The sequence below is a fragment of the Scleropages formosus genome, chromosome 4 (genome assembly GCF_900964775.1).
Source record: "Scleropages formosus chromosome 4, fSclFor1.1, whole genome shotgun sequence".
NCBI lineage: Eukaryota > Metazoa > Chordata > Actinopteri > Osteoglossiformes > Osteoglossidae > Scleropages > Scleropages formosus.
This window is the reverse complement of record NC_041809.1, coordinates 1460744-1481900: the sequence shown is the minus strand read 5'-3', so window position 1 is coordinate 1481900 and position 21157 is coordinate 1460744. Positions and strand designations below refer to the sequence as shown.

The window sequence follows — 21157 nt, the reverse complement described above, 5'->3', positions numbered from 1 at the left end:
AGAAAACCAAGAAGCTGAGCTGGCCAGGCCGGGTGAAGGGCCAGCTTGAAGGTGAAATGAAAGCTGAGTCCTCCTCTTCCAAAATATGCAAGGCAGGCCTGAACCACCTGCTGACATGTAATTACCTGCAAAACCAACAGCATCTGGACACCAGGTCATAAAACAATGTTCCAAATCATGACAGTTATTCAGGCCCTTATGAGAAAATATGCTCTTTTCTGCAGATTATTTCTCCTACGGTTTCAAAACAAAGAAATAAGAAAACAAATAAAAAACAGACCATGAGGCAAATCAATCCCAATGAATGTTCTTTTCTCAGAGAGGAGTCAGCTGCTCCAAAGAGCAGCTGGCATCTTACTTGCACAAGTATGTGCTTTGCTATATGCGGCCCGTGGCCACCTGGGGCCCACCCTCACCTTCCTCTTCTCCCTTAGCTTGGCAGCCTCTGATGGGTGGTTGAACCGGAACATGTTGGTCCTCCCCAACAGGATGACTGCTCCTGGACAGACCGAAAAGAGCGATGTTTGCACATTCGACAAAACACCTCAGATACACACCCACTCAGGCAGAGAAGTCAAGTGGTTAAAGTCACCTTCAACCAAACACATGCAAAACACCTGGTTGGACAGAGAAGCTCTTCAGATTGAGCTGCTGCTTAAACACCTGGAACAGGTCAATGACTGTGCTCCAAACGGAACCAGGTTCGCTGCGCTTCAACACACTGCAGCATGTGCGAGTGAAGCTCACTCGGGCCTCTACGTTTGTCGATTCCGCATTCATTGTGCCCTGGACTACCTGGTGCTGGGGTCATTGGTGTTATTTTGGTTCTGAAGCAGCACTTGAGATGCACTGGAGCAAAACAAAGCAAACGGGTGCTGTATGGGTCTAGACGGCTGCAGGAGCTCAGCATCTATACTTGGGTCTTCTCTTCTCTCTGTCCCTCGTTTGCTTGATTTGAGCAGCACATATTAATCCGATCCTGCTGCTATTAATGACTTCTGACGAGTGACAAAGCACCCAAAAGGACGAAATCTGATGGATTTCTGCCACTGCAGAGAAAAATTGCCCTGGATGCAGCCGCTTCTAAAGGGGATATTGGCTAAATTGAAAGTGTTATAAAAGGACCTGGCATGGCTTGCCACTGTGATACGTCTCCCAGCCCTTCCCATTTTATCTCACAGGCCTGGTGAGAATAGATTACGTGGCTGGCAGACACGATGCCATTCTCTTGGGGAAGCCAAAGTCTGAGTGCCTCTCTCCTCAGGAAAGGTTAATCCTCCTCCCTCTCGAGCCCTGCGGCACTATCAGCTTCATCGGACAATTAACCACGAGGCAGGAGGACTTTTCACAAACGTGCACTAACAAGACCGCACTGAAGACACTGAGCCCGTACAGTCCCTCTGGCACATATAAGGGGCTACCCATGGGAACATGTGTGTGTTTGTCTGCACGCTAAGCAATCAATGTGTGCACCCACTGGACGGAATGGTCTTCTTTTCTTGTATTCTGCCTGATGGACACTGAACAAAACCCATTTTTAGTGTGTGTGGTGCTTTGCTTGATGACACCATTACAAGATGTGGTACCATGGGACAGAAGGACCACTTGGAGAAACATGGCAGGTGATAACGTATCACAGAAGTAGAGACCTCACATGGCACGGGGTCCCTGGATGCTAAGACACAGTAAGCATGCTTCTCACCTTGGTTGAGCTGGCAGGGTGCCACCACGTGGATGCCGTTGACCGAGCACTGGGCACCGTTGAGTGGAATTAGGGTCACAGTCCCACTGAGGTTCTCAAACACACAGTGCTCGCTTTCTAGGTCCAGCCCATGGAGAACTGGTGGACAGGAAGAAAGATGGAATCAAGACCCAACGCAAAATATGAAGACCCAGAATGTTTGTGTTTCAAAACTCCAGAAGACTTTAAACATCTGAAATGAAGGATATGTTCTAATAAACTTGTTCTTCATGTGAATTTTTAAATTTCAAACAAACAGATTTTCCACTTTCATCACAATTTTCCAAAAATTTTTAGATGATTGTTACTCGCCAATGTCCTGCTCTGTAGTGGCATCATCACGACCAACATAGGTCCTTCCTTCCTAAAAGAAACAAGAGTATGCAGAGGAACAATCAATGAAACAACACAATTTAAGAATAGATAAGGGATGAGTCACATACCCACATGGCTGTCTGTCAGATGCCTTTCCAAAATGAAGAAACTGCAGTTTCACACAATACTGCTGTCCTCCTGTCTGGCATCTTTTGGCTTCGTTGAGAAACCCACACTTACCTTCAGATGATAGAGGATAATTCCTGTGCTAAGAAGGTCATCATCAATTCCAATTAAATGGGGTAATTCCGAGTCCAAAACAACTCCAATCCCCTCCTTCCTCAAAGCGAGGGTCTCCTCCTGTTGAGAGAGAAAAGCCAAAGATGAAAACTTCATCAGTCTTTGACACCCAACAGTTCCTCACTAAGCTTGAAGGCAAGGCTCCAGAGACCAGGATGAAAAACTGCAAAAATTTCACACCAAAGTCAAAGGACACCCCTTTATTTAGCATGAGGGCCTTGAGAAAGAGTGTCTTTGTGGTCACTGTGTGGTGGCAGACCTGGGTATCAGAACTGCTGTCATCCTCAGGAGTACTGCCAGCTAATTTTCTTATAAAAGGAATTCCCTGAATCCAAAGAACTGCATAAAACAAAGTTCATCTCAGATTCCTTCACATCTTGCATATTACTTGCCGTTGCCATTAAAGAGAACAAGTGCTGAAAAAGAATGAATATGCTCAAGGTGGGAGGGAAAAGCAGAGGGAAAATGATGAGAGCTACAAAGCAGCACGACGCCCCCTCACACAGTGAAAGTGTGTGTGTTGTGTAACAGCGCTGATCCGTCTGCGCTAGGAGGCATCACCGCACTGCCTGGCATAAAAACGCTCTACCTGTGATGTTTTGTTCACGCTAATTACAAACTTTTATTTAATATTGAAAAGAGAAAAAAAAAAAAAAAAAAGTAATATCATTGGATTTTTCTCTAGTTTGGGAAGTACAAAACTGCACTAATAAAAATTTGCTGCACATTCACCAAGGAAAAAAGGGACAGTTGTGCATTTTCTCTCCTTTGGCTGGTGATTCATGGTTCGAAACAATGTGCGATTTGAGAATGTCAGCAGGCTTCTGAGCAAGCAGAGACGAGCAAGAATCAGAAGGGTTGCGTACAAGTTCACCTCAAACTCGGGTACAAGTCAGCTTCAGCAAGTCTTCCACTTGGAATGAGTGTGACACGCTGTGGGTGAGAAAACACGAGCAAGGCTGACCTCATAGCACAGCGACGGGCCTGACAGCACAGACTCGGCTCTCAAACACAGAGCGTGAAGATGACCCAATTCCATCGCGTTCATTACAGTTTTTTTTTTTTTTTTTTTAAATATCCCACTCAGTGACAAACACACATGTCCCCAAGTAGAGTCCTTGCTGAAAATCAGTGGGCCGGAGACGTGGCACACTTTACTTTCTGTTGTACATCTTGCCAACTGCTGCAGCTGGGCATCCTGTTTATCTAGTCCACACTGACACGACTGTGCCACGGAAGACAGTACTTGAGAACACGATGCAGCAATGTCGAGCCACAACACAGGGGGATACATAATCCTCTGCCCTGTAGGTTCTGATGGAGGACCAGAAGAACCACCAGTGAGTAAAACAGGACAAACAAGCAGCAACTTCTGCTCCAAATCACTCAGAACATCCTGTCTGTTCAGCTCACTATCTCATCGCACATGAATACATGGACGTCTTCTCCACCATTAAATAAAGCTGGAAGCCGCTTATAGTTGCTGCTGAAATGACATGTGTTGGGCAGCAGGTATCACCTTACAATATGAAGGTGCCAGGATTGCTCCCATATCCTGCTGTAGTACCCTTGATCAAGGTACCTACCCCGAACTGATACAGTAAATAAAATTTTAAAAAAAAAGTCAGCTGTATAAATGGGTAAATCACAATAAAATTGATTATAGGTGGTCTTTACATATGACGAAGTTCTGTTCTGGTCGCCCTGTCGTATTTTGTCACAATGACAATCCCCTTATAATGTAAACTATGAGCATATATAAAAATTAACATGCAAGAAAGCTATGTTGTCTAATATGGCTTTGTTGTATTTTTTCCACTAATTTCACACGTAATGAATATTTAAATAGTGCTGATACAGAACAACAACAAATACAGTACAGTAATTATAAAATGAAATACAACAGAGGTATTAATTTATTAACTGTGCAGCTTATAGCCCCTCTCAGCCATTGATTTCGGGATACGTGCCGGATCACCTAACACTCGTCAAGACAAGCGCTTGCTGAAATTGGATAGATGGACGGATAGATGTAGTTAATATTGCACAGTATTCATCCCTGAACAATAAACGCTAACTTTTTCACTTACAAGTCATTATAAATAAAAAGTAACTTTGGGGCAATCACACATGGAGGGTTTGGTAAACAAAATGCTGCTGGACAACCAAACCCTAAGAGAGAGAAAAACTAAAAGAAATATGGCAGGGTGTTCAGCCGATGTTAACATGCAGCAGGCTCGACGGCCATCGTAAGTCACATCGCATAACTCGAGGAGCACCTGTACTGAATGCTGTACTGTAAACACTTGATCAAACGAATTGGATGAATGAAGGTTAATAATGTATCTGCCTGGCAGCTCAATACCCCTACACACTAACCCACCCAGGAGTGGAACATGGATGTCAAACACTGACAAAAGGAGGAATATGAGCAACAAAAAAGACAAGCAGCAGGAACTGCAGACATCCTCCAAGAAACAACAAAGCTCTTGGACAGGGAAAAGTTCTGCTGTCGAGCTGTGCGGTTTGAGGGATCACAGTTCTCAGTAGAATGCTGTATTTGGACTGAACCAGGCGGCGCCTCATTCATTTTGCGTTCAGAGAGCCCTCAGAGTCCAACATTCCCAGGTTTAAAAGAGCAGCAAGGAAATACAAAACCTAAAAAGGTCGGAAAAGGTATTCTAGAAGATGCCTGACATTCATAACATTTGAGTTTTACGTGTGAACTATAATAAAGAAACAATGAGTAATTTATTCACGGTGCCATGGTGAGGAGCAGAAAGCCCCATGCTGAGAGACAATGCCCTCACCAGCTCACCACATTCCCCAATTGTCTGCTTGCCAAATAACCTGCGCTGTATACAATAAACACACAACTTGCAATGAAACATGACAGCATCCTGAACGGTGTTTCCATCGCACAATCAGAGTTGGAGTACACAAACTGAGAATGTAAAAAATGTCAACCACGTGACGGATTCGCACCTCGCAGGCCCCTAATGAGGGAGCTCACGATTAATCTTTTTCCTGCAGCCCTAACGCTGATACAGTACTCAAACCCAGATATTGCAAGGGTCACTTTATAAACCCAAATCTCACACTTAAATCAGAAGCGGTCAGAAAAATTCATCAGGCTCCTGTAAAAACAAACAAACAAACAAAAAAAAAGACATGACTAATTTGTTTTCTTCACTTGAACAGCAGAAACATCAGAACTGATTCAGTGAGGTGATGGCTGTGTTCTGACTGCAGTGATGGAAGCTGTCACACTCCTTCTCCACGCAGTACAGACTCCACAGGTACTCGTGTGTCTCCACTGAATACCAGCAAGCTCCAATCCTCATTATCAATAACTACTTGTGTAATGCAGGATCATGGTGGTCCAGAGCCTATCTTGGAAACACTGAGTGTGAGGGAAGGAAGGGCAATCCAACACACACAGACAAACACACAAACACAAAATGGGGAATTTTTCACCAGTTCACTTGAAGCGTGTGTCACTGGACCATGCAAGGAAAGACACAAGAACATGCAGACTGAAACTGGATTTGAATCTCACAGCCCAAAAATTGGGAGGCATGGGCGCTACTCACTGTGCCACCAAATTTCCCTGCATCAGCAAGATGTCTGTCTGATATTTTGTTTTGTCTTATTTACTAGAACATTTTTAACAGCAATAATGTACCACACTTGGACAGGTTATTAGTGCAAATGAGAATTTGTTCTCAATTAACTTGCCTTGCCTAATAAATGTTTTTCCCCTCATTTGAGTCTCTGGCAGCTCGCTCAACTAATCCAGGAATTTATATTCATGTAATGGCAACACAATTCCTAAACTCAGAAGAAAAATGAACTCTTAACGGAAAATATGAACATAACTGCATAGTGAATGTCGACTCCAAATCCCGAGACAGGATGGGGGGTGCGGGCAGAATAGACGTGTTCCAAAATCCACTTTGGACACGGCACAGCCGCTGAGCCGTCTCACTGAAAAAGAAAATTAATCAAGGCTAAAGGGGAGATGGGAAGCAAAGGGAAGCGGCAGTGGCGTGCGGAGAGGGAGCCCGTTCCTGGCACCGCAACTCGCCGCTCCAATTAAATCACCTGAGGAGCACGCGGCCATGCTGTCAGGGACATTCCTCTGCGTTAAGCCACGGGACACTGGCGTTACATTTCTATGGATTATTATAAGCACCTCCCCAGGAGCCAGTGAGGCAAAGGGAAAATATATCATGGGGAGAAGTCAATACGGTGGATAAATGAGGCTCTTGCTCCCTCTTTCTGGTTGGAACCAGCAACTCTGCTGTGAAGAATGCCTGTGCTGCGACCCCATTGACAGTCGAGAGCCGAGCAGATCCTTTATTTCCCTGCAACGAAGACCGAGGGACTCTGGCTGCAATGCTGTAGCTAATTAAAGGAATTCTTCAAAGGGTTCATTAGCGGGAGCCGTGCTCTCCCACATTAATGCGGCATGGCGCTTTCATGAAACACCATGTAGAAGAGAGAATTCGACATGCAAAGAGTACACAGCCACAGCACATACACACACAAACACACAGGCTAGACAATTCCTGAGGAATCCTCCTTTGCGATATTCTCACGGAGGAAAGCGCACTGATCTTTGCCCTCAAGAAGCATTTACATCCCCATTAGAAGCATCATCAGCAGCCATATTTACTTTTTCCTCAATGTTAATGTCTCACCAGCTCCTGCTGCATCCATTAAACCAGCACTCGAATGCTAATTGTTTGGGTAAAATTGACAGAATTACTGTACAGCTCACAGCTGCTGAGGACAGAACACTTACACTGACCAGCTTTGAAAAAGTGGGCCATCAGGGAGACGTGCCAAGATGTCCCACACGCAGCAGCAGCCATATCATTTCCACTTTAAAAAGCACCTCAGATCAGAGCATTAACACACTACTCATCTATAGCACATGACTGGAGAAAAGGAGATTCACATTCGCTACAACACACAAAGCACAATTAAAACAACACAGACTGAACAAGACCATATAACAAATGTGGAAATATCATGAAAATGAGAAAAATAAGAATGCCCAGTCCTCTGTACCCCACATACAAGTGAAAAAAACATGTCCATTACCAGGTGAGCAAAGCTGGTCAAATGTCCACAGTGTCCCTGGGGGCAACAGCAACTTTTGTTTCCCACATGCCAAGGAAGGGTCTCCCTTTGGGTGGAACCCTGGAGAAGTCATACATTGGAAATCGTTCTGCAGCCCTTTACCATGAGTTGGTTTACAGGTTTCAGCCAGAAAATGACATCTTAGGCGCAGGACGAAAGCAGCAACCCATCATGCCCTAACGCAGTCCACCTCGGGCTGCCCTGGACAAACGCCTCTCCTAACTGACATAGTCAACCAGTAATGAACATTGGCTCAGTGTTTAGCCTTCAGTTATCAACAGCTCTCTCCAACAAAAGCTGTTGGTAGATCATTGGATAGAATCATTGCCTTGCAATCTAACAACCAGGGTTTGAATCCCACTTCCTGCCAGAGTACCCTTGACCAAGGTACTTACCCTGAATTGATATCATAGAAAATACCCTGCTGTATTAATGTATTAAACATGATAAATAGCTCAGTGTACTCATTTAAGACTGTAATCTGCTTTGGAAAACAGCATCACATTAATGAGTACAGGGCAGTAGCAAGATTTCTAAACCCTTGGTGACTTTTTATGCAAGAAAGTACAGCTAGTAAGACTCCATAAAACAAAACAGGCAATCAGATGTCAAGGATGTAATTTAGGAAAAGAGGTGGGGCCACGCAGGTCCACAGAGCTGTCATTAGTCACCAGTCCATGCCACCATGGCAGGAAGTCAACAGTGGGCAGGGGGCGCACACGAGACCCCGGTTAAGCTATATATAACCTGACAACGGCACATCAGGGACCCTGGTGGACAAAATGGAGGGACGGTAATTAAAAGCAGCAGGGGCCCTGGGCCCTACAGACAACCAGAGTGCACTAATTAACGCCGAATTGAAGACAAAACCAAGTGGCGAAGATCGCCCAAAGACACCACTGTTACGCCAAGGAGTTGCTGCCGATTAAACAGCAGGCTCAAAGGAAAGGTCGTGGGCTCCCCAATGATGTCCTTCACAAACTTCTGCAGTGGCTCCATGTGATTCATTTCCTCCCCTCGCATAACACCACAATAATTTACACGATTATGGATTAAGAGGAAAAACCTGAAGCCGTAATAATTTTCAGATGTTGTGATACAGCCATTCTCAGTATGTACACATCAGAAAAGTAATTCAGCTAAAACTGAAAAAAGTATTAACCTTAGTTATTTTTATTAACCGTTATTTCTGGTTTCCATCAACTTTATTATTTTTCTGACTCTTTTCCCCAAAGTGAACTATAATGTGAGTTTTTGCACACAAAGCTATTTACAGCAGGGTAGTTTTTACTGTGTCAATTCAAGGTAAGATCTGGGCTACTGCGATGGCAGTGGAGATTCAAACCTGTGTCTTTTGTTTCACACACTGAGTGGGAAACCACACTGTACTCTACAAGGGCATTTTGACAGTGGAGCATCCATGTATATTGTGAGGTTTAAAGCACAGAATTCTTGACGTATGGAGCTGGAGCTGAAGACACATGGAAAGCTCCGGAACACAGAGAAAGCCTAGTCTTGTGAGCGACATGAGAGCCCCCAACTCCTTATACCCTAGAAGCACAACATATGGAAGAAAGAAGAAAAAAAAAAAAAACATTCGTTTGCAAAATGAAAGCTCGCTGAAAGCTGAAGGAGGGAAGATGGGTGTTGCTGTCGTCATTATTTTTAAAACCTCTTTGAAAATATATCTACTTTATTTACAGCTTGTGTATGTGCCAAGTGGTGTAGGTGGAGACAGGAAGGAGCCCTGGGGGCAGACTCCCCAACAGGAAGTGCTAACACCACATTAACACCTCCACAGTGACACCGCCAGACTGCTCCAGTTTCCTCCCGCAGCCTCCAGGATCCCCAAGTCGAGGCGCAGATGGCAGACCTGTGAGTCGGGGCCAGATCAGCCGCAGACCTGCAAATCTTCTCTACAAACTTTGAACGTCGTCCCACACACTGGCGAGCAGCATCACGTTTCAACACCACTGGAGAAAGAGTCTTAAGATGATTTGGATGTGGAAGTGACCATCGACACTAAATGACTGTCAAAGAGCCAGAATGTGTTTGTTTTGTAAGAAGGGTTCTGTTGGCAAAAGATATGAGAATATTTCCCTTGACACTGGATCAACAAAACAATGCAAAAACAATGTTCATTACTTTTAAGACAACCAGGTTTAGCTTCACCTGAAGAAATCTAGAAATAACGTACCTCCACCAAGGCAGGTACACAACAGAAGGACGTAAACTGGCTCCTGAACTTATGCACCAGGACCAAAAGCTCGCAACTCATTTTGTTTGTAACTCCAAGGTCACTTTTACCCCTAAGTCACAATCAGCTTAACAATACAGATGTCCCTTGATTTACTTACCAGTGGCATTCTTTAAAAGTCCTGTTTAAAGTTAAATATGCTAAGGATTTAATATTTTATAATTATTTCTATGACTTGTAGCTACATTAAAATTAAAACTGTTTTAAAATTAATGAAAATAAATCCCTAATTAAGTCTCCACAAACTATTTAATCCTCTTTGTTCGTTCCCAAAAACATGTGCAATGTTGGCCAACTTCTCGCTGCTTTCAGCGCTCTTCATTGTCTCTGCTTTTGTCTCCATGGAAACAGTACATTTCTTCCGACTAACACTATTAGAATCACCACCAGACTTATACACACTTACACAATCCTTCAACCGTAAACACTGTGGAAGTCAGCTGAGGTGGTCCTACACTCCTGTCTGGGTGTTCTTTACTGCTTACAATCTATCAGTTTGAATGGTTAAAACAGATCATGTTCATTCCCCCACAAAATTTTAGAAAACATTAGTGCAGAGAATGCAATCAATAAATATATAAACAAAGGTAAAAAAGTTGGTATCTTTGAAAACCTGTAACTTGACCATTCATAACACGAGGACCCAGTACAGTTTAAAATGTGAAGTGGTGCACCAGTGAGACCAAACACCTGCAGGCAGAATTATCCTCGACAGCTACAGCCTGAGTTATACCTGACAACACATCGCCGCTTCCTCACTAACCCTAGCATGTCCACACTAGTAACTGGGTCCAGACACAGCACTGAAAGCAGCTTCAAATTCACATGTCAGAGTTGGGAAAGTCACCTGGTCTTTGCCATTTGAGCTTCTGTGCCTCAGTGAACACGGGGTCGACGGCGTGTCGGATGATACTCCACAGTCATGGTTCTCTAGCCCTAAAACATGAACTCGCGCAAATTACTGAATGCCCAGGAACCTCTGATTTCCAACAAGATCACGAGTCATCAAATGTGAGATTTGTGAAATCTTCAGCACAGATACTGACGACTGATGACAACACGAGGTTTCCAGCGGTCCCACAGCCACACCTATATTTTGTTCTCAGTCCTATGATCGTGCCCATGTATCAACACCTTTTTGGCCTACGTTTTGTATCCAGCTCCTGCCGGAGCCCTCCATGCATCCTCCGCTATAGACAAAGATCTCATGCAGGATTATCATATTGTCGAGAAGAGATCCCAGCCAATTCCCAGTAATGAGCACAACCTTCCCAGCAACAAATTCCGCAGGAAACATGTGTTACTGCAGGCCTCTCGCTAGCTTGCAAATATGCCATGCAAACAGTGGGAAGAGTTTGAGCTCCTGCCAAGCACAACAGCCCACGATGCCAAGTCAAGAGTTTTCCAAGACCACGGGCTCGCGATGCTAATCTGCACGTGTCCAGGAAGACCACTCTGCTTCAGCAAAGCGCTTCTTTAATTATACATCATATTCGCGGGAAAACTATGTGGTTTTTATTACGCTAAACCTTGACATATTTCTGACTGAGCCTCTAAGGGAAGGGATGTGTAACGTTACTCTGACCACACAGCGGAAATCACACAGCAGATAAACACTCAGATGTGTAAAAACACAAAATGGTGCACAATGAGAAACACATACATTGGAAAAAGGAAACTGACAAATACGTGGTCACCCTTAGCACCAAATCCCATTAACTCCCTGCTGAGGCCCCACGTCTTGTCGTCATAGTCTGTAGTATTAACCACTTTGACTGTTCCCAGAAAGTGGCAGAAGGACACAGAGAAGCAGGACCCATCTCAGTTATCCCCAGCCTCCCCACCCCTTGCCATACTCCCCATCTGGAGAAGCGATTCTGTTCCCAAGGGCTGCGGAAGCGCAATGGGAAACCAGCGACACGTTTTACTCTGGGAAGATAAACGGCTCCTCTTAAAGAGACGCATCGGCCATCAATCGTCGCTGGCCCCGGGTAGGCAGCACTTTAAAACGAACAAACACCGCAAAGCGAATCAAGAAGATGCCTCCTCCTCTGCGGACTCCCTGGGGACGAGCCGCAGGCCTCGGAGAACGGCGGCCATGCAGGAAACTCCGTCGGATGTGAGCCACTTCCACAAAGCGGTCGCTTTCAAACCCAACTCGTATTAATCACGGCAGCGTTCTCAACGCCTTGTACCCCATCTCAAGAAACATAGCTGCATAACTTTGCATTTAAATTTTTTTGCCTTGAATGCCAAATTAAAATTCTGTTTACACTCTTCTGAAGAAGTGCTGCTCCTTAGCAGAGGCTGCAATTTCTGCTGGCTTGCGGCAAGCGGGACTCATTGTTGGAGTTAACGCTACACATACATTTTGCCGTGTGGTTCTGGGAGGGATATGGTCCACATGCCCCGTCGTCATGTTGCCCTGCAGCAGCTGCCCCAAAAGGCCACAGGGGCTTTACACTAAGGTTCAATGGTGAAACTTTTACAGCTGGCACAGAAGTCACCATGCTCCACCTCCTTCTCCCAGCTGTGCTCCACAACATCCCCTAGAAGAGAAAGGTAACAATGGCAACGTCACTGCTTCGGAGTAAGAGACACATTACTATTTTTTTTATACTGTTCTTTTACTTAGCTCCTACCATTGGTGACTTACAACGTTAGGTTTGTACGCTAGGCTACTTACAGAGAGAGATTCACTCTTTTATACAGCAGGATAATTTTCACTATATCAATTCAAGGTAGGTACCTTGATTGAGGGTACTATAGCAAGAGTGGGAATTCAAACCTGGAACTTTCAGACTGTAAGATGTACTGCCGACTGTGCCTAAACCAAGCATCTACACTGCAAAATCCAGTCAACAGGCTGCCTGTGCTTCGGCCCAAAAAGAAACAAAACAAAGAAATCAAAAGGCTGTACAAATATGTACTGACAAATATGTACTTCCAGTACGAATGGAAAGGATGTACTGACATCAAAATCCATTTAGTCTACATAAGTAAGCACTTCCAGCGCTCAGCTCATCTTTTTAAACCAGTGCTAAACGCCATAAAAATGAGTCAACAAAAATGAAGCCAAGAAGCAGACCACACCAGGCCGTCCTGCTCTTCCTCCAGCATCTCCCAGTCCCTCTGTGTTCACACTTAAGTGCCATGGCGTTTCTTGGTCTGCGGAGCGCGGCAGACTGCAGCCTCCATGGCACAGCGGAGTCACTGCCCTTTATTTTTCAAATGATCCTAAATTATCTCCCGCAGTGGGGAAAATAGCTTTGCAGATAAGGCTACATGAAATGAATGCAAAATCTATATCCACAGGCGTCGAGCCGACACAGATACAGCAGCTTGGGGTGGGGACCCTCGGAGGAGCAATCTCCCAGCCCAACAGGGGCGTCCGTGCTGCAAAAGGGGTCGCTGAGACAGAAATCAAGACTCGCTCACCGCCTTCAATAGCGCAGACAGGGGGTCACATCTGAAATCGATGGGGCTTCCCAGCATGCTCCTAAAGCTGTGGCCTCGCCAGTGCAGACAGGCAGGCACAAGAATGACTCGCTGACCAAATGACTGGGCTGGGACACTGTTTTCCCAGCATTCCCGGTGTGCTGAGCAAGCAATGCCAGGACTAAAATTTGTCTGGGGGTTCTGCACTTCTCAGCCCCCATTAGAGCCATTGTGTTGCTATTATTTGTGCTGACTTTGAATCCCACCTCTTGCCTGAACTGAAAAAGTAAAAATTACCCTGCTGTGTTAATGGGTAAATCAGTGTAAGCAGCTTAATAAATTCAAACCTGTGAGTTGCCTCAAAGAAAAGTATCAGATAAATGAGTAATAACAACAATGTGAATTGTGGGCATGATTTTGGACCAGGGCCCAGTTCCTCTGCCGCCCCCAGCTGTTAAACCTCTGTTGTTGACTGCTCGAACCAGAGAAGAGGTTATTCCGCCATGCATCGGGAGAACTCACACTAAGAGCACGGTGCAGTCATGACAAACCAGACATTGCAGCCTCAGCCTCCAGAAGCTACGAGATGCCGAGGAAAACGGAACCGGGAAGGCAGAGTGTCCATCCCTGCCGACAGCCTGCGAGCTCCACCTGAGCCAAGGCCCCTGAGGCTACTGGCCACCGCGCCTCAGCAAATCACACCGTTAAATACAACAGTCGTAAAGACTCAAGCTGTTTACCTTCTTTATTGCTTAGATGTTCATTTATCTAAAAAGCAAGGTACTTCAATCCATGAACATTTTAACCAATCTGAGCTAAACGACGCATTTGAAGACTGCAGAGACCCAGTTTGGTCACATGACTAAAATATATCTGCAGCGCCACCACCAAAAGCCTTGCCCGTGCCGACAGGCTGCTAATGACCGAAGGAAATGGCAAATAGTGAGACGCCCTGCGGAGAGATGGCCACTCGACCCTCTGATCCAATTCCAGGCCTCTCATTCTGTGTGGACTGTCAGATGTGGACTTCAGCACCATTAAACTGGCTTAATGGCTGTTGGTTGCCATTCTGCTCGGAATAACTGAAAAATTCAACAGAAACCCCAGGCGGACTTTCCGTCTGCTGTTCTGTGGACATCCGCCCGCACCCCTGCAGGCTACTAGGGAGCTCTGGTGGTGCCATAGCAACGCCTTGTGGCCGCTTGGTGAACTGTAAGCAGAAAGACAGATGATGGGAATCTGTAGCTGCTGCATTAATGGTGCTGACTCCACCCTGCTGGGGTCGCTCTTCTCTGCCCTTAAGTACCAGCAAAGAGCTTTTCTTAAGGGCCCTCAAAAAAATGTCTGTGCAGCTCTGGGACTGCTCTTCTGTATACTGCCTTTCACACCAGAGTGCCAAGCCTTCCTCCAACATTCTCACTCACTCAGGTGAAGATCCTCTTGGATTCCCATTACCTAAAATGTCAAATTAACATGATGTGTTCTTTTTTTACCATTATGTGGCTCAGCATTCCAAATGAAGGCAGAACTCTCCCAAATGGTTCAGATAGGATAATAACATGGTATTTTTCAATTTGGGAGTGGGGCTGTAGGCCTACTGTTAACATCACACCTTGGTACAATTTGTTCTTCACTGTGTCACCGTTATAACTTCTCTTGTCCATCATCACTAATAAAGAAAAATACCAATCTCCTAAAACTCTCATTATTTCACAGAAAATGAAACGGTGACACATACAAAAGGCTCTTAATTGAAGTGATGATCCTCTCTGAAACTTCAGCAGTATTAAGATGCACAAATTAAATGCACAAGATAGCTCACTGTGCAACCTCCAGGGCTCTGGGACATATCTGAGGCCAATAACAAATTGGTCCCTAGACTTTAGAGAACTTGCTTGTACAAAAGACAAAACCTTCGACAACGTATGAGCTGCCAGGGAAATGATAAAAAAATAAAATGGCAGCAGAGTGTGGGGCCTTTCCTCCCGGAGACCGGATGCTGCTCTGCCTGCCTGCGCGAGGCCATCTGTCAGCACTGTCTGGTCTCGGCACGGCCTGGTCAGGAAGGGAAGGTGTGCGTCATCTGCAGCTCTGCTGGAGGCCCCTGCAGGCACTGCCACCGTGCAGAAAGCCTGGTGCAGGAAGCATGCTAATGAGCCACACCCTGGCCCAGCAGCTGCACGCACAGGGGCACATTGTGCGACCAATCGCCATAAGCTCAGCTCGCGCAGGCCAATCACTCCCTGTCCTGCCCCCTCCCCCATCTGACCTGCCCAACCAGCTCTGCCAACTACCCAATCTGTCTTGCCAGCTCCACCGACCCAGCTCACCTGCGACCTGACCTGTCCCAGTGCACCTCTTCTGTTTGTGCAGCGAACCACACACACAATTCCACCCTCTCCATTCTCTCCATTTCATAGCTTCACTTCATTTATCTGGCGTTATAAAAGAAAGGCTACAAGATGTGTTGAGAAAAGCAAAACGTGTTGATCACTTAACTAGTACGTTTTACAGCTAGTGGTGTTAACCAGGCTGGGCAGCAGTGTTTACCAGGCCATGGTGCCTGAGCAGCAGCAGTGACACAGTGATCGCACTACTGGTTGCTTAGATACCTCTGGGCGACTGTTTTAAACACTGCGGTGTGTAAACAGCCGAGAAAAAACAAATTACTTTTTAACTGCCTGGGTAACTGTGTGCTTCTTTCCGGTGTCTGTAGGATCAAAAGGTCCCACGGTGTCCAACCAGGAGACAGCCTAATGCAGCAGACCCTGGCCACTGTCCCACTGGGCACCAACATTCACTGTGACGCTGCATCAATATGCTTGCTGGACCACAACCACTAGATGGACACAAGCAGTTAAACAAGAGAGTAAATGGGCTACAACTCCTGACTCTGATCACTGCGAGAAGACAAGTGGTCACCCTGTTTTCTGTCCACATGCTAAGTCACATCACACAACGCATTTCCTATTCTAGGCCATGGCGATATCCTACCTGGGCCACTGCAACTCCCAACTGTCTAGTCTTCTGGTCTCTACCATCAAGCCTCTCTGGCTGATTCAGAATACCATGGTATGAGTTATGTTGACCTGTCAAAGTGTTCCCTTCTTGTCTCTCTCTACTAGCTTCCTGTAGCTTTGGTTACAACCTATAAGACAGATCTATAAGATGGTCAAAGGATCTGCTCAATAATACCTACAGGACCTGATCATTTCCTCCACCCCCAGCCAAATGGCAGTCCCACTCAAAAGAGTCCAAAAATCAAAAGCCTGTCACTTCTCATTTTTTGCCCTGTTATGTTTTCTCCGTATCCCTCAGAGCTGCCGAATCCTCTTGCATTCATAAAGTCTCAAACGCATCTCTTTCATAGCCACTTCTGACAGCTACGGAAACTTGCACTTGATCACCTGCTATAAAAAAACTGCATTCCCTATCGATTCTATATGTAGCTACTCATCTAACCTACACCAGTAAAAATGCCAATGTGTCTGTATCTGTATCACTCCATCTGTTGTTTATGTACTTTCGTTTACTCCAAGTTGGAAAAACATCTAAATGAATACAGGTAAATGTAAGTGAAAACACACAACTGAGGAACCCATCTGTGTCCTGCCACTATAACATTGGTGTGTAATGGCAGTGCACACAATGAGCCAATTTCTCCACAAAATGCTGCAGCAAGAAATATCACTGCACACACTCACGACATCAGCATCATTTCAGAGAAACCGATACACTCTAGAGCGGCCACAGGAGAAAATGTGCCCCTTTACCTTGAGGATGTCCTGTGTTTCGTTCCACTTGTTTGTCCATTCCTTGGTCAGCTCTATGACCTGAAGGACAGGAAAGGAAAGGTGATAGAGGTGATGAACAGTGCTGGCGTAATCCTTGTGCCCTGGAGAGGGCCAAGAGAGCAAATTACAAGGACATAGGTGAGGGTAAGGCAGGGAGTTTCAACCGGGGATAAGAGCAGAGGGTATGGGCTCACAGCAGGAAATCTGCTAGTGCTCCACATCACTCAGTCCCAGACAGGAGATGAAAGAGACTGAACTTACTCTGGCCTCATTCTGGTGAAGTTTTTCCTCCATGCTGAGAGCTGTGGGGGAGTCCAGGAGCGCGATCTGAGAGGACAAACAAGTGGGTCAGCCAAACAGCAAGACAACGGACATCTTGCAGAGACCTACCCATCCCTGCGTTTTAAACTGCCGTCCAGTGGTTCACCTGGTTGCCCTGGGCCAGCAGGGCTTTGAGCCGGGCAATCTCAGCACGTAGCTCGCGGATCAGCTTCACGTTGCCATCCTCGTTGATCGTGGGTTTGTTGATGATATTTTTGGCCCTGTTGGCATAGCGCAGTGTGCTCAGCGTCTCGCCATAGTTGACGTCCGCAGGAGAGATGGCTGCAATGCAACAGGCCAAAAAATATGGCAAGAATCGAACACATTAAGAATTTTCAAAAATACAAACATCTTCACAGTTTGTTTATTGTGAGCTGAGTAAATGAAACCTGCATGTACCACAAAGCACAAAGTTAGCATCCAAGCAGAACAAGAAGTTAAGCACTTAACAGACCACTTGAATTCAACTTGCTTCCACAGTGTTTACAGGTGATTTTTGGTGTTCCTGAGTTTTGGTGGTCAGCAACAGGACGATGGGGCTTGAAGTTAAAACATTAAAATAGTCTTACTGCGTATTTACTTATAAATGTGAGATCTGTGGAGAACCTAACCAGAGAATAACAATAGACTTCCCTTGATTTAACATTTCACTTATGATAGCACAGTGGTTAAAGTTACTTTGGATTCAGAAACAAAATGAGTTATAAACACACACACACACACACACACACACACACACATTTTTTGAACCGCTTGTCCCATATGGGGTCGCGGGGAACCGGAGCCTACCCGGCAGCGCAAGGCTATAAACAGACATCCATTCCCAATTGTGTTTGTAAACTGAGAATACACAGCTCAGGCTGTATTTTGGACATGGTAACTGGTACAAGCCTGAAGTGCAGATTCTCTGGGTGGATCATCATGATGTGTTGATGCTCAGATGGAAGACATACTTGCAATCATGATGGTCTTGGAGTTCCCACCCAGGCTGTCCTTCAACAGCCATGTGAGCACAGAGTCTCTGTAAGGCACAAAAACCTGCTTCTTCTTGACCTGCGACCCACCCACATCCTGTGAGAGATCAGCTAGGAAGAAGAGGAATGCAACCATCACCCCAAGGCAGAAGGGATGCTAGGAAATACACCACTTCTTTCTCAATTGAAAGGTCCTTCTATAAATCACAAAAAGTACTGTTCTTAAATTGAAGTATCCTTGTGAAAATCTATGTCTAGCTGATAATGGGTTTGCTTTTAAACAACTGTTTTCATCAACAAAAAATAGCTGCTAAAAGAAATGACATTTTGCAAGGATAACTCCCCACACACTCAGCCCATTCAGTGTGAGAAAAATATGTGGGAATGAAGGCGTACCATAAACTGCCCTTGTTCTCGTGAAACCATAGGACAAACTATTGTGACCGGGCCTCTCCCTGCCCCTCCCTGCCCCTCCCTCTCACCCAATGCAGAGATGACGTTGCCCAGTGTCACTAGGGACTTGTTGATATTTCCCCCCTCCTTGAGGCGAACGCCGGTGGCTCCTGTAGAGTCTGCCCGCTCGCTGCCTGCCAGGTCTACTAGGTGGATTTTACTGACCGTCTCACGGGGCATCTCTGCATCAAATTTGGCCTGCAGACAGAGTGCCCGCGAACACACACACACACACACGGCACAGGAGAAAATCAGAGGCAAAACCTCCCCAACTCAAAGAAATACACTGTCCATCTCCCCACAGTCATAGGAGGTCACAAAAAAGGCATGGAAATACACATTTTTACATTTATTCTCCTTGATGTTAACTTTTGAGTTTCAATACTGAAGTTGATTCAGGAACTAGACATGAAGACTAAAGATTCCATAAAGGAAAATTATTGACTCCTGAAAATCATGACATGGGAACGAATGGAAACACACCACACAATGACACCAGCATCACAGGGTCAAAAGCAAGAGACAAGGCCAAACACCTGCAGTGTCTGAGACTAATGCAACTGCATTTCCTATCAAAGCAAACGCACAGACAGGGGTGGGAAGGGGGCTTGCCTGCGTGAAGTTTATGGTGAAGATGGCGTGGGACCGACTGCTGACATCATTCATGCCTGTGCTGGCAGTGGTGCGGTTCAGGTTTCCGGCTTCCATCAGCTCCTCCACGTCACTGTAATTCTGCACAAGGTGTTTGGACAGATCTGGGACACAAGAGAATGAGCACCTCTGTTTAAAAAAAAAAAAAAAAATCAAAGTAGTGACATCTTACACTTAACGTTACCAGTTCCAGTTCTAACTTACCCTCCACGTAGGGCCCGTCCTTGGGATGCTCCCTGACTCGCAGGTTGAAGGTCTTGTTAGATTTCCTCCTGACCAAATCCCGTACACGCTCATTGTAGATCTCCAGATAGCTGAGGAAGCAGGTAAAAGGAGAGGAGGGACAGTTTCAGTCTCCTTGGCTGCCCACCGCACACCACCACTGAGGTTCAAGAGCAAGGAGCCTTGGTTGCAATTATCACCATTGCTCAGACACCTGAGACAGAGGTTGTCTCCATTGGGTACTGTCACTAAGGCAAATAGAAACTTCCTGAAGCTTCACACAGAGTAAAATAAAACGTACCAAGAAGCTACATTAAAGGCAGGCAATGAGCCTTGGAGCAAACGCAGACTCAAAAAAAAGACATGAAAAGGCACACTTCCCTCCATATATCTGCATATCAATGGACACAAAGGAACAACCTTTCACAAACCCATTGTTTCACAGAAAAATTTCAATTCAGCAGCTGCCAGAGAGACCGAATATTAGCATGAATTTGACATTGAATAATTACGCTCAAGTGTTTCGAAAAGACACATCAAGGACCTGTATTATTCAACACTTACATGGATCCTATACTCACGGAGCGCTACCTGCGTGTCTGACACAGAAAGCAAGTGTTATTTCTGGCATTTGTGATTTGTGCCCAGCAGCTACGTTTATTATCAGTCAACATGGTGGAACGAAAACAGGAAAAAGAGAGCCACATGGGACAGAACAATCAAAACATGAGAAGTGCTGTCAGAAGTCCAACTAAGTGGCATGTCTTCCTCAGAGTGTGTCACATGCGAAGAATCATGCGCACCATGCAGTAAAACAGGCTCCGCCCAGAAACCTGACCCCATCCAGTAAATGGATGAAGGTATATGATGTGCATGAAACCATGAATGTGCGTGTTGTGAACACAGCCCCTGCTTACACCTTCCATCACCACAGGACCTGCCCACTGCTACTTTGGCCCACATCCAGGCTGTGCTCGGTTAGGCTACTAAGTACCAGGTGCCGTGCTGACCTTTCAAATAGTTTTTCAGCTCGTTAGATCCCTTCTAAATGAACCTGGCATGTGAGGTGGACAGCCACTTCCCGCCTGACAAGCATAATAATTAACAGGCCAGGCTGGCAGTCAGGGCCACACTGTGAAGCTGAGATCACGGAACTCCCTCTCCGACATACGAACTCCATCAAAACGCAGTGCGTAGCGTGAGCCGTTTGCTGTATAACGTGCGTGAAAAAGTCGACTGTGTACAGGTTCTGAAGTACCAACATTAACCCGATAAGCTAATTGACTAAGCCTCCAGCTCTGTTAATAACATGTTTGGCTTTACTACAACGGGGGGGGGGGAATCGATGCCTCATGTGGACTCCAAGCATGTGCTTCTGTCTCCATGGACTAATCTGGCTGTGAATGAACCACATATTGACACAGCTTAGAAAAGTAGATCCATCATCCACTACATTTTAAAGCTATTTCACATTTAGCCTTGCACACTCCTCTTCTTTGCTTTGTTCTGAGCAGGGCCACATCTGTACACTGAGATCACACTG

At 45.6% G+C, this 21157-nt stretch overlaps 1 protein-coding gene across 3 annotated transcripts in view; it reads right to left on the bottom strand.

Annotated features, from left to right (window-relative positions):
* kif16ba (kinesin family member 16Ba) overlaps positions 1-21157 on the bottom strand; it is a 49124-nt gene that overhangs the window by 17347 nt on the left and 10620 nt on the right. For 2 of the 3 annotated variants that reach the window (XM_029250899.1, XM_029250900.1), the window contains exons 6-16: positions 19597-19706; positions 19354-19496; positions 18771-18939; positions 18268-18399; positions 17421-17596; positions 17255-17320; positions 16973-17032; positions 2297-2416; positions 2054-2105; positions 1703-1840; positions 417-499 (exon numbers count right to left, since the gene is read on the bottom strand). In XM_029250899.1, coding sequence (XP_029106732.1) covers positions 417-499; positions 1703-1840; positions 2054-2105; positions 2297-2416; positions 16973-17032; positions 17255-17320; positions 17421-17596; positions 18268-18399; positions 18771-18939; positions 19354-19496; positions 19597-19706 — 1249 coding nt within the window. Of the gene's footprint in view, positions 1-416; positions 500-1702; positions 1841-2053; positions 2106-2296; positions 2417-16972; positions 17033-17254; positions 17321-17420; positions 17597-18267; positions 18400-18770; positions 18940-19353; positions 19497-19596; positions 19707-21157 lie in introns of those variants that run through there. The other variant, XM_029250901.1, reaches the window with a different exon arrangement.